The sequence below is a fragment of the Salminus brasiliensis genome, chromosome 22 (genome assembly GCF_030463535.1).
Source record: "Salminus brasiliensis chromosome 22, fSalBra1.hap2, whole genome shotgun sequence".
NCBI lineage: Eukaryota > Metazoa > Chordata > Actinopteri > Characiformes > Bryconidae > Salminus > Salminus brasiliensis.
The window spans coordinates 24835646-24861529 of record NC_132899.1 but is presented as its reverse complement, the minus strand read 5'-3'; the positions used below and the strand labels follow the sequence as shown (position 1 = coordinate 24861529).

The following is a 25884-nucleotide window of genomic DNA, read 5'->3' as shown; positions in this document are numbered from 1 at the left end:
CTGGGTAAGCCGGGTAATCTCCTGTCAGGGCTTTCTGTGGATAGGATTGGGGTTTTGCTTCTTTCATTGAGCACATTGAGTACACATCCGCAGTGCAGGCTAAAAAAAGTTAGTAAACCCTTGATTTGAATTACCTGTAGATCCTCTTTAGCAGTAAACACCTTTACCAAACATTTCCTGTTGCTGCGAGTAAGATTTGTATAATGTTTAAGGGGGGGGGGGTCATTCCTGCCTGTAGATATGTTTCAGTTCATTAATATTTCTGGGATGTCTTGCATTTTTCCCAATAATTTAAATAGATTTATTGGTGTTCTTTGGGTCATTGTCTTGTTGCATTACCCAACAGTATTTTGTTTCCTCCAAATTAAGTGCTGTTCATTTGTCAGTCACCTGGCTTTGTATTTCTGTATTACAGCTGTCTGTTGAGTTTAACTGTGACACAGATAATGATCAGACTTCATTGTAGTATTGATCAGAATCTAGCTCATTCCCTTACTTTTTCTACATACAGTGCCTTGCAAAAGCATTCATCCCCCTTGGCATTTCTTGTGTTTTGTCACTCACAACCTGAAATTAAAATGGATTATTTGAGGGTTTGCATCATTTCATTTACAGAGCATGTCTACTATTTTTGAACTTTTTCTAAGCAAACAACAAATAGGACAAAATAACTGAAAACTTTAGTGTGCATAAATATTCACCCTCCCTAAAGTCAGTACATTATAGAGCCACCTTTTGCAGCAATTACAGATGCAACTCTCTATAAGCTTGCCACATCTTGTCACTGGGGTTTTTGCCCATTCCTCAAGGCAAAACTGCCCCAGCTCCTTCAAGTTAGATGGTTTCCGCTGGTGAACAGCAATCTGTCCAAAAGGTCTGACCACTGATTCTCAATTGGATTAAGGCCTGGGCTTTGACTAGCCCATTCTAATACATTTACATGTTACCCCTTAAATCACTTGAGTGTTTCTTTAGCAGTATGCTTTGGGTCATTGTCCTGTTAGAAGGTGAACCTCTGTCCCAGTCTCAAATCACTGACAGACGGAAACCATGTTGGTTTTATGCCAGCCATAGCATCCTAGGTGGCCAAAAAATAAAATATTTGTCCCGTCTAACCAGAGCATATTCCTCCATACATTTGGAACCCTTACATTTTTGTCTGTAAATAAAGGCTTTATTCTGGCCGCTCTTCCGTAAAGCCCTATGGAGTATACGGCATTTTATGGTCGAATGGGCAGATACTCCAGTCTCTGCTTGGGAACTCTGCAGCTCTTTCCGGCTGTTCTTTCCATTTGATGATAATGGATTTGATTGTGCTCCGGGGGATCATAAGAAATTTGGATATTTTTTATAACCCAACCCTGACTTGTACTTCTCTACAACTTTGTCATTGACTTGTTTGGAGATCTCCTTGGTCTTCATGGTGTTGTTTGTTTAGTGGTGCCTCTTACTTAATGGTGTTGCAGCCTCTAGGGCCTTTCAGAAAAGGTGTGTATATAAGGATTGATCATGTGACACTTAGATTGCACACAGGTGGACTTTATTTCAGTAAGCATGTGACGTCTGAAGGTAATTGATTTTACCAGAACTTTTTAGGGGCTTCATAGCAAAGGGGGTAAATACATATGCACATGCTAATATTCAGTTTTTTATTTCCACAATGTTTTATATATATATTTTTTTCTCATTTCATGTCATCAGCTTAGACTATTTCAGATGCATCACATACAATTCAGATTAAAAAAGACTTGTAATGTAACAAAATAGGAAGCCTTTCTTAGATTGTCTCACATTCCATAAAAAATAACAATAAAAATATTACAATAAATGAATACAAATAAATTAATGTTTAATCATGTTTAAAAAAATGATGTAGGTCTGAACACGTTGAACAGACATCTTGTAAAGTTCTTACTCTTAGTTTTACTGATAATGCTCTCCATTTAATGCTGTAATGAAATTCTTCTCCCAGTGGACGACTCCATGGCTCAGTCCCTGAAAGCTGCATTTGGTGGGACAAGTGATAAAAAGAATCTAGTGGATCCGTATGTAGAAGCCTGGTTTGCCGGCAAGAAGGTATCGATCTTGCACAGTGACACTTTTTCTTTGCACATGGGTGCCGTGTACCTTGGATTTATGGTTCTTTCTCTTTAGATTTGCACAAAAATAATTGAGAGCAATGCAAACCCTGAATGGAACCAGCTGCTGAATCTGCATGTTAAGGTAATAATTGGGGATTTTGCTTAACATTGCTTTACATATAACTTCTGTTACATGTAAAATGATTAACTCAATTGTTGTTATTTTCCTTAGTTCCCATCCATGTGTGAACGGATCAAACTGACTTTATATGATTGGTGAGTTTCTTAAGCATCATTGAAATAAAAATAAAAAAATCATAGAAATGCTCGAAATGATTTGGGGGAAATATGTATACACTAACATACTCTAATGTTTAGAAAGGTTTTTAATAAAGAGGATCAGTGAGGCACAGGGTTCTGTTACAGTAGGTACCTATCATGGGATGTTGTAGTAGAGATAGGAAAATCAAGCTGTGGGGACTCTGTAGTTATAGTAACTGATCTTCTGGGACTGTGTAATGGTGGAGTTTGAGTTGGTCATGGTCAGTGTTGAAGCTGGGTGTTTCCCGACAGGCTGAATGAGTCAGTGCACTGCTGTCCCTCCCTCCACCACAGAGCATTCCTCTGCTAAATCCTGCCAGAGTCCGCTGAGAGAACTGTGGAAAATCTGAGGAGATCCAGAGGCTGCGCTGTGGCTGCTTCGCATGTTCAGTCATTTAAGTCTTGTTTTGTCTCAATCCCTCCTCCCCTCTCTTTAGGGATCGGCTGACGAGGAACGATGCCGTCGGCACCACATACTTGAATCTAACCAAAATAGCGTCCTCTGGTGGTGAAGTGGAAGGTATGCAGCCAGAGTTATCAGTCTGCTATATCCATATGGGTGGACAGTATGGCAAAAGTCTACAGTGGCCCTAAAAAAGTATTCAGACACTTTAACCATTCACTCACTGGTAACCTTCAGTGGCGTTTGGAAGGTGGAAACATTAAATAGTGTGGGGCTGTTTTTCCTATAGTATGGCACTAATGTCCAAATACTTTCATGGGCTGCTGTATCAGTGCAAATAAAACTTTGACATTATTTGTTTAAATAATTCTGTTTTCCTTTCATGTACTATATTTTTGGCTCCATACGTCCGCATTTAATTTAGTACAATTTTGATGTAGTAAATTATTGGCTGTAACAGCTACAATCATCGTCATCATCTTATTACGATACTTGAAAATTGAAGTCACAATGTCCATCTTGATATTTAGTACTGTTGAGGGTAGTACAAACCAAAAGCCCCAGCACAACAGAACTACTTCATTAAAAAAAAAAGAGAATGGAGCTCAAGTGAGTGGTAAAGCTATCTATGCGTTGACCCTGTCATCAGGGAATTGTTGGTTTAATGCCCTGTGATGCCACAGCCATAGAGCATAATTGTCCTCTCTCTCTCTCTCTCTCTCTCTCTCTCTCTCTCTCTCTCTCTCTCTCGGGTGGGCTGGAAGGCTCTCCTAGTCTTAATCTGTCTTGAGACTGGTGTTACTAATTTTTCTTAGAAACAAAATAATGTCATTTGACCAAGGGTACCCACACAATTGCATATGACTGTAATTTATCACGACTGTCAGACTGATCAGTATAATGCTATACTGCCCACCTCTAAAATATGGATACTGCATGTGTGTAATTCAGAGTTGTGTTCTCCTTGCCAGAACAATAGAATGTGATACTCCTACAAAACTATACTATAATCCAGTGAATTTTTTCTGATATTTAAAGTGTTGCTGTATATGAACATGTGTTTTTCTTTTTTAATGACCTGTCCTACTCTTTTTTTTTCCCTGTTGCAATAGTGGATCATCCCGGAAATGGGTTTCCAGAAATTGAAGGTTAAATAGGTTCACCTGTTTGCAGCATCTCTGTACCCCTTTCAGTGCTGCCCCTAATATTACAGATATAGAACTTGACTTTCAAAATGGATGTTTTCATTCATTAGACATAGATTGTTGTCTTATTTGTATCTTCTTATTGGTCTGTTTCATTTTTTTATCGGTTAGTTACCAGTCCAAAAAAGAAAACATTTGAGTGTAGGCCGCTGTGCTTAAAGGGTTGCAGATATGTTGTATATTTTGCCCTCCAGCATGTTAGCATGTTAGCAGACACACAGAAAACCAGTCTGCGTTATGACCTGCTGAATATCTTTCAACATGGAATGCGCTCTTCCCATCTACACAGTCTTAAATGCTTTGCTTCAACCGCCTTAGATGTGTAAAATACACTGTGTCGCAGTGTCAGACTAATATAGTGATGCTCATGCCTTGCATGCCATTTTAATAATTCAACTTAAGTAGTAATTTAACAAGAATGCAAACCTCTCTAATAAATTTCTAATACAATAATACATAATTATTACATAATTATGTTGTACTAACACATCTTGGCTTTAAAGGAACCTGACAGAAACACAGAAATCCCCACAAACAGTACAGTGCAGCATATCAGATGCAGGTAAAAAAAAAGAGGATAAAGTTTTCTCATATTGAGGAAAGTAGTTGAGATCTTGGAGCTAGTTTGAAGAACAAAGCTTGGTTTCAGATTTCTCCTGGATGCCTCAAGGCAGCATTGCGTGGATTTCGTGTTCAATTCAATCTCCAGCTTCTCTGATTTAACATCATTAAGCAGTGGTTTATCAAACCATGTGCTGGATGATAACTATAAATAATTTTAGACTCCAATTAGGGGATCTTAGGAGATACTTTAATGAACATAATAAATGTAAAACCACAACATTTTGTATTAATGTTATTGATATTTAATTCTGCCCTGCACTGTATCTATAGTGGAGATACACAGACATTCATATTTACAGTATGTCTCATATTAAATATTAGGTTTTGGCTTGAATATTGTGTTACTAACAGATATCAGATTGGATATAGTGATTGGATATACTGACGTTTTAACAATACGCTTAAATTGCGCATAAACTATAACAGTGCAGCTGTTGTAGCTCATTCCAGATGCCGTTCTCTGGAATGCATTAACTCTGCTTACTCATCACCCAACACCATTGTGAGACACCATGGGGACTAAAAACATGAAATATATTTCTCTCAGGAGAAACGGGGGAGTCTGAGGTTGGCTTTCTTCCTGCGTTTGGGCCAAGCTATATTAACCTGTACGGCAGCCCAAGAGAGTTCTCCGGCCTTCCTGACCCTTATGAAGACCTTAACTTTGGAAAGGCAAGTCTGGAGGGTCTTAACAAGGCTTTTAGGTGCTGTTTTAAACTGATATAATGTTCTGACAGCCTTGTTCTGCATTCCTCACAGGGAGAAGGAGCAGCGTACAGAGGGAGAGTTCTGATTGAGCTTGCTACTAAACTTGATGGCAAGGTGGACACGGATGTGGAGGCAATATCAAATGATGACATCTTGGTTGCTCAGGTAAGCGAATTAGCACTTCCAAATCAGTTAATGGGCCCATATTCTATAGTCTATACTGTGTATACTGGTGTTCTCTGTATATTGTGTACTGTCTGTAATATGTATGTAGAGTAGCTGTATATTGTTAATACTAGAGCGACACTAACAGCCGAAAACAAGTTCCTTGTGTGTGTGAACATACTTGACCAATAAATCTGATTCTGATTCTGATTTAGTAGCCGTGACCATAAGGTAATAAATTAAGGCCATAAATTACGATTCTAGTGGCCACTAAATATTATACTAAGGCCATTAGATTATATTTTAAAGCCACAAGAAAACTTTTTAAGGCCAGAGAATAATATATTAAGGCCTTAAAATAATAAATTGGGACCACAAGATGATTTACTGAGGCCATAATTATATAAAAATATTATTTCATGTCCTCAATATATTATTTTGTGGCCTCAGTATATTATCTTGTGTAATCAATATACTATCCCTTGTTCATAATTATCTTGCAGCCTCACAAAATTATGTCATGGCTTTAGTATATTTGTATCTTGTGGCTTTAATGTATTATTAGTAATGTAGTATGTTATTTTGTTGCCTCAGTATGTTATCTCATGGCCACAATATATTTTCTTGGGCCTTAATATATTATCTTGTGGTCAAAATTTATTATTTTGTGGCCTCAATATATTATTTTGTGGCCACGTCTTATTAAAAATAGCCACCATGTCACCTTAGGGACTTTAAAAGCTTACCTTTTTTATATGTATGGACTGAGAAGTGAACGGCTATTCCAAAAAAGCAAGGAAAGGCAGATATTTAAACATTCTTTTCATATTATTCTTGATCTTTTGTTGTGCATGTGATGTATTTCTGGTTATCTCCATACAGAAATACCAGCGTCGGAGGAAGTACTGTCTGTGTGCTGTGTTCCACAGCGCCACCATGATCCAGGAGCCCGGCGAGCCCATTCAGTTCGAAGTTAGTATCGGCAATTACGGCAACAAACTGGACTCGACATGCAAACCCCTGGCTTCAACCACTCAGTACAGCTGTGCTGTGTTTGACGGTGAGGCTGTAGATGGACTGGTGCTGAAAAAGTTGACTCTTGAGTGTACTGCAGTATCAGAGTACTTTCCCTTCTAAATAAGTACTGTATATACATTTTTTTAATCTCTTATTATTAATAAATAAAATATCTGAGTGCAATACATTCACAAAAAAACAAAAAACAAAAGTAAGTAAAAATATTAATATGAATATAAGAATTATTGTGATATTATTTAAAGGGAAATTCCACCAATTTCTAAATTTCTGCATAGTCAGTGAGAGTGGTTTTGTGTAAAACCTTTTCATTTTTTTCATTACAGTAATGGTGATTTAATTATGCAGACATTTTGAGAAATCTCAGAAATTGGACCAAAAAGTGTCACAGTACCTGAATCATTCATTGGTAAAATGTTCCAGGCTCTGAATGCTACATTTTTTGTTTTAGGGAATCAGTACTACTATTTGCCCTGGGCTGACACAAAGCCTGTTGTCGCCATTATGTCATTTTGGGAGGATATCAGTCATCGCCTAGACGCTGTTAACATCATTCTCTACATTGCAAACCGTTTGGTACATCTATGATCAGTTGATTATTTTCATAATTCTATTCATTCTGTCATTAAAGTGCAATTTGAAGCTGTTTGTATAACCCTATCTCTAATTCCAGCAAGCTAACATCACTGAGCTGAAGACTGCAGTGCAGGCTAAAGCCCCAGATGTGAGACTGGGAGAGATTTGGCAAAAGCTTATCAGTCAGGTGTTGGAGGACATCAGCAGGTGAGCTTTTTTTATATCCCTTCTGATTTGTTTATGTTTATAAAAGGGAGGCACTGATATGGAAATTCGAGGCCTAAATGAAAACCATTATTTCAAAAATATTTTCAATAAATGAAAATATTTGAAATTCACAAATTCAAGCTAGAGACATCTACAACAGTCAGTGAATGTAACACTGAGACCCTTACTCTGGCATTCTGCGTTTTGATAAGCAGTCATTAGACTATTTTGTGACTTAGTACAAGCTTACGCAGAGAGATATTCAAGAATACCAAAACATAAGGTGCTAAACCATTGCCTTTTTGCTTACAGCTGTAATTCCAATTCCTAGACAGCTGTTTACAGCTGCTTAAGTCCATGGCCACTGACAAAACTAATACACTAATCTGGCTGAAAATATATACATCATAAGAATATATACAATTTTAGCTTCAGTTAAAAGAGATCAGTTCACCCTTTTTTGTCCATAATTTGTAAAAATATGTATAAAATATATTGATATACAAATAAGAAGATAAATGAGATGTAAGAAACAAGAATTAAGCATTGAAAACATACTGAACAAAACAAATAAAAATGAAGAAGTTGTTTTAAAGGTATGTTTTTATATTTTCTGTGAATGTTAATGTCTTTACTGGCCATGTAGGGAATAAGTGAATTATTCTGAATGCAGTGTTAAATTTCACTAATTGTATTATTTGTATTATTCTGGTATAATTCAGAAATATTGCCAAAACGCGCTTAAACCTTTGCACATGAGTGAAATATAGACAAAAACAATTAATCAAGCCTGTTTAGACTCTTAGTTTTACAAGTAGTCTGAGAATTTTATTATGGCCAAAAACACGTCTTACTTTCTTGAATGTTACAGCTGAATTTTTACTTGTACCTTTGGTTTTTACATCCCCAGAGTTTCTTTAAAGTAAAGTTTCTAGTTTCTAATCATTTGTAAACGACTCTCCTCAGTTGTAACCTGCCGGAGCTGGAGGGCAAGTCTAATCTCACAGCGCTGGACATCCAGATTAGGAAGCTGCGGGACAGTGCCTTGAAGAGCATCCTGGCTGTGGCTCAGCACTTGTTCCAGGATGGTGCTGACCCAAAGGAGGGCATGACCATCGCCGACAGCTGGCTGGAAAAGCTCAAGCAACTAGCAGAAGAGGTGGGTATTAATTGCCTCACTGAATACAGTGTGTTACATTTTTATTTTTAGCTGCTCCCCTGTAATTCATTTTGGACTCCTGCTCATTTCTATGTTTCATCTGAAAGCAAGGGTATTAAAAAGGGGTTACCCTGCTTTTGTTGGAGTAACTGTCTCTACTGTCCAAGGAAGAATTTCTACTAGATTTGGGAGCATTACTGGGAGGATTTGATTGCATTCAGCCACAAGAGCATTAGTGAGGACAGGATGTTGGATGGTATCCACTCCACCTTATTGACATCTCCCCAACCCATCCCTTAAGTATTGGATGGAGCGCCATCAATATGAGCAATGCTGGAGGGCCTTATACAGTAAATATATGTAATATATGTCTTCAGTAGCTGAATGCTTTAGTTAAAAGGTGTGTCCACAAATATTTGGACATATTTGAACCTTTTTTTGGTTTCAGTTTATGAAGCCTTAAGGAGCGTCTGATCTGAAAGGAGGAATGTAAGCTACAATTAAACTAAAAAAAGCCAGTTAATAGGATTTGCTGCAGACGTGTAGTCAGCCCAGTTTGTTCTGTGGAATAAACACATTATCGTTTGAAACAGTAGTTAGATTTGTTATCAAGCTTGTAGTGTGTATTTCCCAGAATTCAACTTGCTGCTCTTATTTTTCGTTGTATTTTGAAGAGGTGGGGCGTACTGTTGTTATACCTTTCATGCAGCTCTGCATTTCATGGACTTTACACATGTTCCCACAGCCCCAGAACAGCATGCCTGATGTGATTATCTGGATGTTGAGAGGAGAGAAAAGGGTGGCCTACTGCCGTCTTCCAGCACATCAGGTTCTGTATTCAGCCTCTGGTGAGCAGGCCTGTGGACAGTACTGTGGAAAAACGCAGACTATCTTCATGCAGGTATTCTTCATTCTGATTAAGACACATTTACATTTACATTTAAGGCATTTAGCGGATGCTCTTATCCAGAGTGGCTTTGCTGTTTACCCAAGAATAACCTCAGCTAGTTTGAATAGGCTAATAATTCAAAGATACCTCTAAGTTTAGACACTACTAAACACAAGTTAATAAGGTTACCATAGTACTCTTCTATTCGCCCAAGTGTTCTCTGAAGAGGTGGTTCTTCAGTCTGCTTTTGAAGACAGTGAGCGACTCGGCCGTTCGGACACCCAGGGGAAGTTCAGTTCCACCACTTTGGTGTCAGGACAGAAAAAAGCCTGGACGCTTGTCTTCCGTGGATTTTGAGGGATGGCGGGTCGAGCTGAGCCGTACTTGAAGCTCGAAGGGCTCTTGGTGCGGATCGGCTTTTGACCATTGCCATCAAGTACGGAGGGGCTGGTCCTTTTTGGGCTTTGTAGGCCAGCGTCAAGGTTTTGAATCTGAAGCCAGTGAAGCCGTGCCGCTGCATTCTGGATAAGTTGCTGGGGTCTGATGGTGCACAAAGGGAAAACAGCCAGCAGAGAGTTGCAGTAGTCAAGTCTGGAAGTGACTAGAGACTGAACGAGCACCTGGGCAGCCTCTCTAGAGAGGAAGGGTCGAATTCTCTGGATGTTGTACAGGACAAATCTGCATGACCGAGTTACGTTTGCAACATAACCTGAGAACGATAACTGATCATCCATGACTACACCAAGGCTTCGAGCTTCTGTAGATGGAGTGACCAGTGAAGACACTTCAAGGCCTCTTTCTGTTGGTTCTGTTTCTCTTTTCCAACAGAATTTAATAAATATGTTAGGATGTTTCTCAATGACTACTATTAAAGCAACATTATCTAGCATTTTACTGAGTCATAAAAGTGTCACTTCAAGCCTGGACTACATGAATATGGAAATGATGGGGCGAGTGCGACCACTGAATAGCACTGTGGAACCAGAGTCGTATTTGTCTAAGATCCTGTCCACAGTTCCCTGTAGGTCCACATTCTTTCACTTGGAATTTTTTCTTTTCCGACATTGGTTCTGAATCTTTCAACTTGTCAACAAATACATGTGTACAGCTGTCCATGAGGGGGGCGTTCGTTCTCTATTATTAGTGATTATAATTATTAGTATTAGTAATATTTTTGAAATTATTACTTGTAAAAAGTACAGACTTTATACTATATTAGTATATATATATCTCCTCACACTACTCTCCCTGCTCCAGTGAGGCTTAAGTCAAATTGAGCGTATTTGCATGCACCCTTCATTGATTCTGCATGTTTTTTTTTTCTGTACAGTACCCCATGGACAAAAACAAGGGTTCCAAGGTTCCTGTCCAAATCCGAGTGAATATGTGGCTGGGATTATCCACACATGAGCAAAAGTTCAATGCATTTGCTGAGGGAATTTTCAATGTTTCTGCGGAACTGGTAAAGTCATTTTTCTTATTTTTAGAAAATACATGCCAACAGTGTTTTGTGATGGACTGGAAAAGGTTTGTCTTTGTCTTCATGACAGTATGAGAACCAAGCAAAGCTGCTGGGGAAGTGGGGCACCGCGGGTCTGTTGAATCGCAGCAAGTTCTCAGACGTCACTGGCAAAGTGAAGCTCAAGCAGGAGTATTTTATGCCCCCTGGAGGCTGGCAGTGGGAAGGGGACTGGATGGTTGAACCGCAAAAAAGGTAAGTAGGTTTGCTTGATTGACGTAAACCTATGGATGGTGAGCATTATCCTGACCATGACTGTACTGTGCGAAGTCTACTGACAGATGCTGATGCGGGACACAGTGAGTTTGTGGACGAGGTTTATGAGAATCAGACTCGGTTCCCTGGAGGAGAGTGGAAGCAAGCCGCAGAGCCTTACACAGATGTGGTGAGAATATGCATCACTGGACCACGGCTGTGTATGACTCCAGGGCAATATATGACAACCGAAACAGGCCCCATAAATATATGTAATTTTGACTACGTGTTCTATCACATTACTGACACAGGCATGGTCTACCAAAGTCTACCAAGTCTACCAACACTCAAATATCTTCAGAAGTGCAAGTATAGGTACAATTTAAGGTACAATGGGACTTTAATGACCCATTGTAATTGATTGTAATTGTATTTATTAATTAATTATTTTTTTAATTGTTTCAATGCATTTAATAAACATTTTCCAATCACTTTTTCCATTGTTGCTCATCCCCAACTCCCAAACTTATCCCAGACGTATTGGATGGAGCACTATCATTCAGAAAACACAGTCCCACTGCTTTACAGATCAATGCTGAGGGCTTTATACCCCTCTAGCCCACGTCTGGCATTAGACATGGTGTCAACTAGGTTTATATTTATCTGATTCAGAGAGTCCTATTCTATTGGCATTATTTCTCTACAGGGACTAGGCAAGCTGTGCGTGTGCATTTGCACATCTGTGTTAGCGGTGGGTGCAACATAGAGTAGCTGAATGCATTCATTAGACGGGATGTCCACTAACATTTGGACATTTATTGTATCTTTGAGGTGGGTCAGGGCTCCCAAATGGGAGGATTGTAAGTGTTGTTCCTCTTTGCTATTGCAGAATGGAGAGAAATCCCATCACCCAGATGAGTTTGAGTGCCCACCTGGATGGAAATGGATGGATGAGTGGACCTTTGATGACAAAAGGGCTGTAGATGAGAGAGGTTGACTTTCTTATGTGTAGTGCATGTTTACAAGGGATGTAACAATACAATATATTATAGTATTGGATCACCGCATGTTGAATTGTATTTAAACTATCGTGTTAGGTTATGGCTAACATATTAGCTTGTGATCAGCTTGTGGATCGTTTGATTGTAACACTGTAAAGCACAGCTTTAGTTTCAATGGTTGTATTTGAACTGTGTTATGTTAGATGCTATAATACACTGAAAATGGAAAGATCAACATACTAACATAAGGACAATTTTCAGACATTTTTATTTTTGCTGTATCGAAAAACATAATGAACGGAGAAATTTCTGTATTTTGAATTTTAGGAATAGTTACACCCATAATACTTACTATAGAGATAAATAGAATAAAAGCAGCACTGTGCCAGATCCACATCCATCTGGGAGTTTCCAATAAATTGTTACAGTTTTGTTTATGTGAATTAATGAATAACTATGAATATCTGAATCAAGGTTGGGAGTATGGTATTACCATTCCTCCTGATGATAAGCCTAAGTCATGGGTGGCAGCTGAAAAGATGTACCACGTCCACCGCCGTAGAAGAAAGATCAGATTCCGCAAAAAGGTTGCTGGTAGTAGTGCAGCCACTGAGGTAAGGGTAGTAGTAGTAGTATTGTTTTTATTGTTTAATACATTTGATGATTGGACAAAAATCCAAAGAAAGCATATTTCCTCTTTCTTCAGCTGTAGTCAATACTGGATCTACTATGCTAATATGCACCATACTGTACATTAGCACAGAATATCCAATATATATATATATATATATATATATATATATATATATATATATATATATATATATCATGTTTATAATTGGAATATTGTAAAAAAAAATGTTTTTTTCATAACTTAATTCAGTAATTGAATTGTTTGTTTGTGTGTGCTCAGTATGGCTCATAGCTATTCGAATATTGTTCTAATTATTATTATTAGAATATTTCATTTGAAATTTAGGTAATAAATTTATATTTATCGTCAATATCATTTAACTCTCAGTTTAGTTAAGCACACCAATATCATGGGGAAGGGGTGGAATTTACTTTTCAAATCATGGTGAATTTTTGGTCAAATCCTGATGTGTATCTCCATCAGTGCTGATTTTACCTTAATTTTACCTTATTTCACTCTGCTGTTGCTCACTTTATTGCTAGAAAAAAGATACAGGGGATGCAGAGGGCTGGGAGTTCTCTGCTCTCGTTGGCTGGAAGTTCCACAAAAAAGAGAGAAACTCGGATAGTTTCCGCCGGCGCCGCTGGACAAGGAAGATGGTACCCGCTAATAGAGTTGGTGCCTCTGCCATTTTTAAACTGGAGGGTTTGCTGGTGAGTACTCTAAGCACTGATTGATAGTCAGGAATTATGGGCTCACAGAGAGAAAGACATCAACACAGGTTTTTACTTTTACAGGGAATTGATATGGAAGCAAAGGGGGATGACAAAGGATCAAAATCAGATGCTTCTAACCTGTTTGAAGCCAGCACACCCAATGTGTCATGTACTTTTGAACGTAAGTAATGGGGGCAGTTATTCTCTTTAAATGCTTTAAAAATCCCTGTTTATGATGTAATGTATTTGAGTAATGTTACACCTGTTATGTTTGTAGGGTGCTACGAATACCATCTACGGGTCTATGTTTACCAGGCCAGGAATCTGATGGCTCTGGACAAAGACAGTTTCTCAGGTTAATGCCTATATGACTTCTCTTTTCAATATTAATAGAATTGTTCAGAGCAAAGTTGTTTCTTAGTCCAGATTGATTTATTGTCTGAAGTTTGCTTCACTGACACAATAGGGCTAACAGGATTCTACAGTTTGTTGCTTGGTAGACCTCACAGTTCCAGTGTAAAACTAAAGGAGGGACAATAAGATTTTTGATTGACCATTTATGGATTTTTCTGATATTCTGATTCTAATGTTTTAATTTGGTTTGATTACAGATCCATATGTACATGTGTCATTTCTACACATGAGCCAGACCACAGAAACCATCAAGTCTACCTTGAACCCAATGTGGGATCAAACCCTTATATTCAACAGAGTGGAAATCTATAGTGACCCACAAACAGTGGCCCACAACCCACCCCAAGTTGTGCTGGAGATTTTCGACAATGACCAAGTGGTCAGTCTTACTATCATTATTCTCCTGTATGACTAGTTTGAAGACTCCTAGGGGCGGTTGAGTGTTTCTTCTGCACTTCTGTACCTCCTTCTGTAAAGGAGTAGTTCTGTAGCATGTGCAGTTTACAACCGGAGACGCTTGATTAATGTTGTTAAAAACACTAGACTTGTGTATTTAATAAATACACGCCCAAAAACTCTCAGCTCACTTGAAATACATCCAGGTCTTTACTTGTTTTGTACAGAAGAAATGGTGTGGTTTAGAACACAGTATGACTTACTGTAGTCTTTAAAAAACACAAATCCCCATAGCCGAATGGTGGAACACACATTTTAAGTAACCATCCAATTTTAGCTTAAATGATAAAGGGCTACCTATTTATTTTTATGACATGCTTTGAGGAAAGCGGCGGGTACCCAGTTCCACCGCACCAGCTAATAGACGTATGTACTGGCCAACATTGCTTAAGAGTGATGAGGGGAGATATCTCCCCACTCTGAGAAAGCACGGCCAATTATGTTCGTTCAGACTCTGGGCGCTGATGGCAAAGCGTCATGGCTTGGGATTCAAACTCGTGGCCCCTGGATAATTTTGATATTTATTTACTGAGATGAGGTGATAGTCCAAGTCCAGTGTTTGTGAGCAACGTTAGCCTAGCATCTCCCATTCGAAACTAAGGAAGAACGGAATGTCTTTGCTAATCTGGGGTTAGTGCTAAACCATGTTTATTTAGTCGTCTGAACTATCCTTTTAAAAATAAATCTAATATAAGCTCATTTGCATTGTAGTCATTGCAATATAGTGGACAATGCATTCAGTATTTACTGAATAACAAGCTTTTGGATGCAATAAGGCTGAGCTTTTATGGGGTTAAATAATAAATAATGTACTGTAAGGATTTGTAATAATAGTTATTCAGTGCACATTAATATGCATCTAGACTTATTCATGACTCATGAGCAAAAGGTCCTAGATTTTATTGTAGATGTTAAACAGTAAAATTGTTATGGAATAATCAGTCTGGACACATTTAAACCTACTTGCTTTTCTAGCTCTGTTCTTTTGTAGACCATTAGTTATCTTATCAGAAATCATTTTAATTTATTAAAAAGAGTAATTTCAAACTTTTCAATGAATCCAAACTTAGAAATGGTCCCAACTTAGTCTGGTGTAACAGTACTGTGATAATATGTTCTACAGGGTAAAGATGAGCCCCTGGGCAGAAGCACATGTCTGCCTTCAGTAAAACTCAATCCTGGCATGGACACACCGCCGAAACTGCTGTGGTGCCCTGTCATTCACATGGGAAAGCCTGCTGGAGAGGTGCTGGTGTCTGCCGAGCTGATTCTGAGGAACAAGGTGGATGTCCATTCTGGTTTTTCAGCTCCTGATTCCCATGAAACACATCATAAAGTGCTTGTGAATTTCACATGATAGTAATGTCATATTTCTGTCGCTTTCTGCAGAGTGGCGAGACTGATCTTCCTATTGTTCCTCCAAAAAGAGGGGACAGGTTGTACATGGTGCCTCAGGGAGTCCGTCCTGTAGTACAGCTCACCACCATAGAGGTAAAGTAAACTGAACTGAACAAAACTGAACTCAGATCCTCCTTGAATACATTTAAATACAGGCAGTGTTTGACTTGGCAGGTGGTTGGAAAATGTATTAGGAAAGCAGAGACGTGACAGTTATTGTGCTCCACTTTAAGTACATCACAACTTGCCGTGTGTTCACGATTCAGTTCAGATGTGATTCTTTATGGAATCAATTCGCTGCAACTCTTCAGTCGATTCTATTCAGTTCTCCTAGTTTTGTAGGATTTAATTTTTTTTTTACAAAATACAAATCACTGCTGTCCAATGAAAAACATGTATCTCCATTTTTGTCCGGTTTTGGTTTTCACCATGGTTTGAACCCTGTAGCTGCTCTGTACACTGTGTAAATAGTTTTGCATGAATAAACCAATAGAAATGCTCTAAATGACCTGGAATAAGCACTTATTTAACCGTACCTTCCAATCAAAGTATATTGCTGCCTTCTCCATTTGGAAAGAAATGAGGAACATTTGTTTACATATGAAAACAGCCTAGGCTGGGTTTCCCAAAAAATTATTCTTAGATAGTTAATAGAGCATCACACTGAAAACTCTCCCTACCAGTTAAGATTATGTTAAAATGAAGATGCTTTTGAGAAACTGGGCCCTGAGCAGGTTATTATGGCCAAACAGGACCAGGGATAAGAATGGGTTTATTCTAACAGTCTAAAATCAATTCCATTGAATATTCTACTTCTACTTCTACCATCACAGTGCATTTCTACATACCCATTGGCATGATTTCTAATGTCTTGGTAGATTCTGGCCTGGGGTTTGCGCAACATGAAGATGTATCAGTTGGCACCTGTCACCTCCCCCAGCCTAGTGGTGGAATGTGGAGGGGAGAGGGTTCAGTCTGCGGTCATCAAGAACATAAAGAAAAGCCCCAACTTCCCTGGAAACGTCCTTCTCTTGAAAGTGGTAAGAAGACTTGATCCACTTTTCCCGGAAACAAATAGATTGATATGTTGTAACCATGGGAAAGCTGCAATGCACTAAAGCCTTTTCTACCTGCTCCTGAAGCTCTTACCCAAAGAAGAGATGTACACACCTCCAATTGTGCTGAAAGTGATTGATCACAGGCCATTCGGGAGGAAACCTGTTGTAGGGCAGTGCACCATCAGCTCACTGGAGGAATACCGATGCGACCCCTATGGCACAGTGGCTGAAGTGGCTATGGCATCTAAAGGTTTCTCTTTTGTACATGTCTCAGATTTTTGGTCCTATGTTGACACACTCTGACTACATTGCTTTTCTGCAACTCCACTAAAAGGAACATATTTATTTTATATAGGTGTCTGTTTACTCGGCTGTATATGTGTCACAAATTTGTGTATTATTTTAATCTCCCTCTTGAGGAAGATCTTTTAAGGATTGGTTTTGGGGGAAATAAAACATGTCTACAATTTTACACTTACTGCAGATGTAGTCAATCCGCCAAGACATATTTGGTGTCCACATCTTTGTCCTTTAGTTTTGCACTGCAGCTACATAGCTAATGTTGCTAACAAACATTGTGGCCCTAATGTTTTCTGCCCATACTTGCCCACCTAGTTCTCTTAACCTGCATCCCAGTATATATATATATATATATATATATATATATATACAGTGAGTCCAAGAAGTATTTGATCCCTTGCTGATTTTCTTCGTTGGCCCACTAATAAAGACATGATCATTCTATACTTTTAATGGTAGATGTATTCTTACATGGAGAGACAGAATATTAAAAAGAAAATCCAGAAAATAAATCTAAGGAATATATATTAATTGATTTGTATTTCATGGAGTGAAATAAGTATTTGATCCCTTAGTATTCATTAGCAGTTCTGGCTTTTACAGACCAGTTAGACACTCCCAATCAACTTGTTACCTGACCTGAAGCCACCTGTTCTCACTAATCACTTGTGTGAAAAACACCTGTCCACAGAATCAGACAGATCACACAGATTTCAAGTCTCCAACATGGGTAAAACCAAAGAGCTGTCACAGGACCTCAGAGTCAGAATTGTTGACCTTCACAAAGCTGGAATGGGCTACAAAAAGATTAGTAAGGTGTTGGATGTGAAAGTAACAACTATTGGTGCAATTATCAGAAAGTTTAAAGAGTATAACATGACAATCAACAGACCTCGGCCCGGTGCTCCAAAGAAGATTTCGCCTCGTGGGGTGGCAATGATGCTGAGAACAGTCAGAAATCGTCCTGCAACCACTCGGCAGGAGTTAGCAAATGACCTGAAGGCAGCTGGGACCACAGTTTGCAAGGAAACAATTGGCAACACTTTGCGCAACAATGGATTCACATCCTGCAGTGCCCGAAAGGTACCCCTGCTGAAGAGAGCACATGTGGAGGCGCGCCTCAAGTATGCCAATGATCATTTGAAAGATGAACCAAGTTATTGGGAGAAGGTTTTGTGGTCAGACGAGACCAAAATTGAACTTTTTGGCCTCAACTCCACCCGCCATGTGTGGAGGAAGAAAAATGCTGCCTATGACCCCAAGAACACTGTGCCCACCGTCAAGCATGGAGGTGGAAGCATAATGTTTTGGGGGTGTTTCTCTGCCAAGGGTACAGGGCTACTTCACCGCATCACTGGGAAGATGGATGGAGCCATGTACCGCACAATCCTGAGGGACAACCTCCTCCCCTCTGCCAGGGATCTGAAAATGGGCCGTGGTTGGGTCTTCCAACATGATAACGACCCTAAACATACAGCAAAGGCAACAAAGGATTGGCTCAAGAAAAATCACATTAAGGTCATGGAGTGGCCCAGCCAGTCGCCAGACCTCAATCCGATCGAAAATCTATGGAGGGAGCTGAAGGTCAGAGTTGCCAAGCGACAGCCCACCAACCTTCATGATTTAGAGAGGATCTGCAAAGAAGAGTGGGCCAAAATTCCCCCTGGTGTGTGTGCTAAACTTGTGGTTAACTACAACAAACGTCTCACCGCTGTGCTTGCAAACAAAGGCTTTGCCACTAAGTATTGAGTGTGTTTGGCAAGAGGGATCAAATACTTATTTTCCTCATTGAAATACAAATTAATTAAAATATATTCTTTAAAATTATATTCTGGATTTTTGTCTTGATATTCTGTCTCTCCATGTTAGAATATATCTACCATTAAAAGTGCAGAAGGATAGTGTCTTTATTAGTGGGCAAACAAAGAAAATCAGCAAGGGATCAAATACTTCTTGGACTCACTGTATATATATATATATATATATATATATATATATATATATATATATATATATATAAGGCAGTGTCAGTGTGGTTTACAGCACACTACAGACTACTTCACCTTCACCTTGGAGCTGACACCAGGGGGCACCATTTCAGATAAAATTACATTCATTTTAAAAGATAATTTACCCAACACCTCACAAGCTCTTCACTGGTTTATCAGGTAGGTACCTCCCTAAGGCCCTCCCCCACATCTCCGGAAGGCTCAACAGTCAGGTTTGGCATCCTAGACACACTCCCCTCCAATATTATTTCACAGAACTGTCACTCCACCAACTTAATAACTGTAGAACCACACTGGCCTCCCTAGTGACTAAGGAGTCCAATTGTTTCTTGTTTGACTGACTACATCTGAAATAAACTTATGGAAAATTATGTACATCTTATTAAGATGATATTAGCTCTCCTACTAGTTTTTTATTAATCATATTGACTTTGATACATGTATTTAATTGTACTTAATTGAATGAATTAATTGTGGTTGTGTGGATTTAGCAGACTGTTTAGCAATCATCTGTTACAATTAACTCTATGGGGTAATTTTCATGCAATTTTCTTCAATAATAAAGACGTGTAGTCTTTCAGTATCAAAAAAGATTACTATTGCTTAAATATTTTCAAAATTCTGAAACAAAAAAACTAAAAGGGATAGGTTTTACACAGGCTTTTTATTACACACTATTAGAGATATTATTTAAGAGATAGTCTTTGGGTTGTTGTACCTTTGTTTTGAGCTTGGACCGCCATTCACTTTACACTGACAGCATGATTTCTGTGTCTGAAGTGGCTTTGATGGCGGCAGCCCCTCAGGAGCTCCACATAAACATTGAGGAAAGGCCTCTTCTTGAGACTCAGGTAGAGTATGCCTTATTAGGCTTTTTTAAAGGTTTCATCTCATGACAAAGTCTGCCTTACATGTAGTCTCTATTGCATGCATATTTAATCTCTTTTTTCACTGTAAGCATTGTGACTTTCAGTTTATGTATGGCATCTCAGCAGCTGTTGGCAAAATGACCCCATCCATTCCACGCAGTGTATGTATGGCATAAACGTTTTTAGCAGAAAATCCACCAGTCTTGCTTGAGCCTAATACACTTGCTGATCCCGAAATGAAACCTGTTTCCAAATCGTCACTGCTGACTGATAAAACAATCATCTAAATCCAGCAGTAATCACTCCAATCTTTGAGTGAGGCAGTTCCCCTTGTCTGTAGCACAACGTCCTGCTGATTTGTTGTAACATGGGTTATCTGGGGTAATCTGATTTAGTCATTTAAGGTCTGCACTGCTTTTGTAGTTCTGTGTGTCTTTATGTATCACTGCTGTCAGATCAAAACCTTGTATCTCAGTGTTTACATCATGAAAGCTTGTTACATTCGCTTACATTAACGTTTAAGAACGATGGGCACCAGAGTGGCAAGGCCGTCAAAGCGTAAGCCCTATTATCAAGAGATCAGCAGTTTTATCCTCTGTGATGCCACAGCCATCCATTGCCAGCTCTCTTTGGGTGGGTAGGCTGCCCCTTCAAATGGACGCTTCAATTAAGTTGGAGGTAGTACATGCTAGCCATCGCCCATCCAGTGCTGGTGGAAAAGGATAAATTGGGAAGGAAAATTAGATTATTACATTTTTTCCCTTTTCTTGTAGAGTTGCCATTTTAAAAATACAAGGTTTTGATCCGATAGCAACAAAATATGTTTTGCTCATTTAACACTTTTAACACTGTCTTGTTTTTCTGTTCATGGCATCAAACTCAACAGCAAGAGAAGGTGAGATGAATGTCATTGGTTGTCTACTATTAAAGCAAATATTGGATTTATTTATTTTTATTTGGGCAGTATAGTCTTACATTTATGCACAAGTTGGGGCAATTACAAATGTTATATATAATAATGTTAATATATTGCTGCTGTCCAATGAAAAACATGTATCTCCATTTTTGTCCGCTGCTCTGTTCACTGTATAAATAATTCTGGACCATTTGACCAATAGAAAAGCTCTAAATTACTTGTAATAATAATATTTTACATTAACATCCATGCAAAGTTAAGCAGATTTTTGCCTTCTTCTGTAAAGTTACCATGGGGATACATGTTTTTCTTTGGACATCAAATCTATTAAATTCCGAAAATTCCTGTAAAGGATTTATTCTCTTATTTACACTTAAAGTAACAAAAAAAGTCAGTTGACCGGGGGGTGGGGGGGGGGGCAAAGTTGTGTAGAGGACTGTGGCTGGTTAAGAGTTTAAACTTTTCAAAGGTTTGGGAACAATGTTTTCATCAATAGAAACCCACTTGCAAATAAATGTATAGTCCTGAGCAGCTTCACACAGGTACAAAGGCATCATTTGTCCTTTTACATTTTCTTACAGGAGAAAGAGGCGATTGACTGGTGGAGTAAGTTTTATGCTTCTGTTGGAGAACATGAAAAATGCGGCCCATATCTTCAGAAAGGATACGACACCCTGAAAGTAAGCTTCAGTAACTGTATGTTAAATATTTACTGTAAAGGAGTGGTTCATGCAGTGTAAACCAGAATGGACTCACCAAGTATGTAACAACATGAGACAAGATTACATACACTGTAATTAACCTCTAAAACCAACATTTGATTAAGAAACAGAAGATCCACCAGAGTTTGCTTTTGAATATTGAGTTATGCTGAAATTCACCTTCACGTGTTATGATGAGACACATATCCCTGCATTTTCCTTCAGGTGTTCAGTACTGGACTTGAAGACGTGTCTGAGTATAAGGGTCTGACTGACTTCTGTAACACCTTTAAACTGTACTGTGGCAAGAATGACGATGATGACGACGACCCCGCTGTGGTTGGAGAGTTCAAGGTAAAATAATGTGTGGTGTTTTTCCTCACATGCTTTGATGTGAGGAACTACACAATACAGCGGCCCTTTACATGGTGTACCTATTTTATCACAAATTAAAGCAATAGTTTAAAGCATCAAATTACCATGTTTTATCACTTATCCCAGATATAGTCGATTAGTCAAGACAAGTATAAGTTTCTTAAGTTGAGAACAGGAGACGCTAGGGTAACATTGCTAACAGAATTTCATATGTGTAAATACACACCCAGACTGCGTCCAGATCTTTATTTATGTGACGTTATTTAATTGATGTGGTTTAGAATGCAGTATGATTTAGTTTAATATATACATGCAAAACTCAACTTTTTAAAGCCATTTAAGTTTTAGCTTCTATCTATAGCATTTTAATAAATATGTTTATGTTTAGCTTTGCTTAGATTTTTTGCATTGGTTACAGTCCAAGCCCAGTGCTTGTTAGCTATGTTAGCCTAGCATCTCCCAATCTAACTTAAAAAAGCACACATTAAATACCTAAACATATTTTAATTGATTGACTGGGCTACATGATAAATTATGTGTGTTTGTGTGTGTGTGTGTGTGTGTGTGTGTGTGTGTGTGTGTGTGTGTGTGTGTGTGTGTCTGTGAAAAACTCACTTGCTTTCAGGGCTCTTTTAAAGTCTATCCAGTGTCAGATGATCCCGCCATCCCTTCTCCTCCACGGCAATTCAGAGAGTTACCCGACAGTGGGCCACAGGAGTGTGTGGTCAGGATCTATGTGATCAGAGGAATTGACCTACAGCCCAAAGACAACAACGGCTTGGTACTTTTTTGTTTGTTTGTTTGTTTGTTTTTATTACCACCAATAAAAAAAAAAGTATTTGTCCCTAAAAGGCATTTTAGGATTTTTGCATCAAAATCCATGGTTTTACAATAACCCCATCAATCACGAACAAAAATATCAAAAACCTGCTTCTTTAAGTTCCTGTCAAATAGAGAAGGCAGTGTAGCATTAAAGGGCACCATATTTACAGAAAAACATCATTAACGTGCGCTTTAATTTTAATATTCACTCCTCAGTCCATACATGGACACTAAGCTGCAGAAAAACAGCTTGTTTTGGATGAATGTTTTTGCATTTATATATCCAGCCAGCAAGGCTACAGCTGTTTAGCCTGGCACTTTCACACTAAAGTTAAACGGAGTGTTAAATTCCAGGCTGCTTTCTGAATGAGGCAGGACACTGGTCAGCCAGCCAGAACCAAGGTCATATGCATATATACTGTACATATCTTAAAGGTTATAAAAACAGTTATAAAAAAAGACTGAAAAATGATCTTGTGACTGTGTTTGGTGTGAAAACCTACTTATAAATATACTTATAAGTGAGCATCAGAAGATGCATTTCAAGAAACAGTGTTTGATATGGGCCCCTTTAAGGGCCTACATGTAGGCTAATATTAAACAGTTGAAAAGCTATGGATACATAAGTGGACATCCTGCGATTTGCTTACACTTCTGGACATAAATCAATCAGGGGTGTCCAATCTTATCCACAAAGGGCCGGTGTGGCTGCAGGGTTTTTGTGGATAAGACTGGACACCCCTGCCTTAAATAGAAGCAGCCCAGTGTCAGTTATTCATGTGTGATAAGCAAAATATGAGAAGGATCCTGCATAATATTTTAAACGTTCCATAGTGTTCGTGGACTAGAGAACTTACTTTGCATTTGGACTTTTTTATGTAGTGTGACCCATACATCAAGATTTCTTTGGGAAAGAAGATTGTTGATGACCGAGACAACTATATACCGAACACTGTAAACCCAGTGTTTGGAAGGTAGAGTTGTGTGATTATATTATATATGATATATATATATAAAGCATTCGGCTCTGTGGTTGTGCTCTGAATCTCATTAAAGATATGCATTCCTTTCATTATTGTTTCATCTACAGAATGTTCGAGGTGTCATGCTTCCTCCCTCAAGACAAAGACCTGAAGATCTCCGTGTATGACTTTGACCTACTCACTCTTGACGAAAAAGTAGGAGAGACCGTGATTGACCTGGAGAACCGCCTCCTCTCTCGTTTTGGCTCCCACTGTGGCCTGCCGCAGACGTACTGCGTGTGAGTGTCATATAATGCAAGGCTATCAGACCTCCTAGAGGGCAACAACACTACAGAGTTTAACCTGTTGAACCCTAAAGACCTGTATGTGAGGCAGGGTTGGACGGCCTGCTGGATGTTTTAAAACTTGGCAGTAATTGGATTTACTTGTTGTCTCGTGGACCTATCTCATATCTCCAGCAGTGATGTGGACCAGTTTCTAAAAACATTGAATTACTTATGACTTTTGAATATTCAAGGTGAACCTAATATCACACATGAGGTAGCATCTTTAGAAACTATAAAAAAAGCTAAAACCATCAAATGAGAAAATGCCCCCAGCAGAAGTATAGACAGGATCTTTACATAGCCTAAATCACTGTATCAGGGGGTAAAGATAAGGTAATTGCAGTGCTAAAAAAGGGTTTTTTTTTATTTTATTTTATTTGATTCATTAAGCACACGTTTGTAACACTGAGGTAAATAATAGTAAGCTAAGATTGTATAAAGGTAAAGGTAAAGGTAAAGGTGCACGTATTTGTCACTGTACAGTGTACAGCGAAATGTGTCCTCCGCATTTAACCCATCTGGTAGTGAACACACACTCACACACACACATGTGTTAGGGGCAGTGAGTATACACACACACCCAGAGCGGTGGGCAGCCAACTCCAGCGCCCGGGGAGCAGAGAGGGTAAAGGGCCTTGCTCAAGGGCCCAACAGCGGCAGCATAATGCACCCAAGGAAAACAGAATTATCATGGAAAACACAGATATGGGTAAAGGGTCCATTGCAAATGGTAAATTGCTGCGAATTAGAAGAATAAGGAGACGCTGGTTAACATTAGCCAAATTAAGACCAAGCTAGTCAAACAGCATAATTAAGCTGGTTGACCAGCATGACCAGCATAACTAAATTGGTTGACCAGCAAGACCGGCTTGAATAAGCTGGTCGACAAGCATGACCATGCTAGTTGACCAGCATGACCAGAATCACCAAGCTGGACGAGCACCATGGCAAGCAGACAGAGCTCAAACACTCCTGAAAACTGCAGTGTAAGTGGTAGGCTGAATAGGCAGAGGCATGTAAATGACTTGGTTCTGTGACATTGAGACATCAAGAACAGTGATTTTCGAAACAGTATAGACTGTATGAACTGGGGAGTGGATGATAACAATATTTACATATTACTTCAGACTTCTTTATTTCCATAGTGTTAAAGATGGGAAATCTCTAAACTATGCAGACTGTAGCCTTCCAGGACATGAGTTTGACACTGGTCTTTGATGAATTCCTATTTGCCAACTGTCCCTTTGAGTTCTCCTGGATGAGGTTCCTGCCTGGCTAATATGGTATTCCTGAAATAGATCTGGGACAAACCAGTGGCGGGATCAGCTGAAACCATCTCAGATTCTTCAGAATCACGCACGCTTAAAAGGAATACCTCATCCTAGAACTGAAGACAATGGAAACACCTTAACCTTCAATGGCCAAGAACATCGCCTTTCTGACTTTGGTAATTTTCCTGGTTTTTTTTTGTTTGTTTGTTTTATCAGCTGATTCAGATTCTATCATGACTTTAATCCTGTGCTTATTGTTGTATATAATTACAGAGGCTAACAAAGAGCTTCACCAGCACTTGGGACCCGCCACTGAGCGTATCTCGCTCCACGTTCTAAGGACACAGGGCCTAATTCCAGAACACGTGGAAACTAGAACACTCTACAGCACCTTCCAACCCACTCTCTCTCAGGTGGGAACCTGCTTGCCAACCATTAGACTATTGTTAACAAACTGAACATAAATTTCATTTTTATACTTATGGAGGCCATGGTACTTAGGGGAAACTTCACACATTATACCTTACACTACTGTAAAGCCCTGCCTC

At 39.0% G+C, this 25884-nt stretch overlaps 1 protein-coding gene across 1 annotated transcript in view; it reads left to right on the top strand.

Moving 5' to 3' along the window:
- myof (myoferlin) overlaps nucleotides 1-25884 on the top strand; it is a 56452-nt gene that overhangs the window by 20591 nt on the left and 9977 nt on the right. Inside the window, exons 13-47 of the mRNA XM_072667734.1 lie at nucleotides 1973-2076; nucleotides 2155-2223; nucleotides 2314-2357; nucleotides 2840-2922; nucleotides 3918-3953; nucleotides 5182-5306; nucleotides 5394-5507; nucleotides 6390-6567; nucleotides 6994-7118; nucleotides 7216-7325; nucleotides 8292-8484; nucleotides 9230-9385; nucleotides 10704-10835; nucleotides 10924-11087; nucleotides 11163-11277; nucleotides 11977-12079; nucleotides 12563-12702; nucleotides 13265-13435; nucleotides 13520-13619; nucleotides 13716-13793; nucleotides 14050-14231; nucleotides 15432-15590; nucleotides 15698-15799; nucleotides 16585-16746; nucleotides 16849-17014; nucleotides 19854-19924; nucleotides 20047-20103; nucleotides 20829-20837; nucleotides 21440-21538; nucleotides 21785-21913; nucleotides 22560-22715; nucleotides 23639-23730; nucleotides 23847-24017; nucleotides 25364-25512; nucleotides 25610-25749. Of these exons, the coding sequence (XP_072523835.1) occupies nucleotides 1973-2076; nucleotides 2155-2223; nucleotides 2314-2357; nucleotides 2840-2922; nucleotides 3918-3953; nucleotides 5182-5306; nucleotides 5394-5507; nucleotides 6390-6567; nucleotides 6994-7118; nucleotides 7216-7325; nucleotides 8292-8484; nucleotides 9230-9385; nucleotides 10704-10835; nucleotides 10924-11087; nucleotides 11163-11277; nucleotides 11977-12079; nucleotides 12563-12702; nucleotides 13265-13435; nucleotides 13520-13619; nucleotides 13716-13793; nucleotides 14050-14231; nucleotides 15432-15590; nucleotides 15698-15799; nucleotides 16585-16746; nucleotides 16849-17014; nucleotides 19854-19924; nucleotides 20047-20103; nucleotides 20829-20837; nucleotides 21440-21538; nucleotides 21785-21913; nucleotides 22560-22715; nucleotides 23639-23730; nucleotides 23847-24017; nucleotides 25364-25512; nucleotides 25610-25749 (4184 nt within the window). The remainder of the gene's footprint in view (nucleotides 1-1972; nucleotides 2077-2154; nucleotides 2224-2313; nucleotides 2358-2839; nucleotides 2923-3917; nucleotides 3954-5181; nucleotides 5307-5393; nucleotides 5508-6389; nucleotides 6568-6993; nucleotides 7119-7215; nucleotides 7326-8291; nucleotides 8485-9229; nucleotides 9386-10703; nucleotides 10836-10923; nucleotides 11088-11162; nucleotides 11278-11976; nucleotides 12080-12562; nucleotides 12703-13264; nucleotides 13436-13519; nucleotides 13620-13715; nucleotides 13794-14049; nucleotides 14232-15431; nucleotides 15591-15697; nucleotides 15800-16584; nucleotides 16747-16848; nucleotides 17015-19853; nucleotides 19925-20046; nucleotides 20104-20828; nucleotides 20838-21439; nucleotides 21539-21784; nucleotides 21914-22559; nucleotides 22716-23638; nucleotides 23731-23846; nucleotides 24018-25363; nucleotides 25513-25609; nucleotides 25750-25884) is intronic.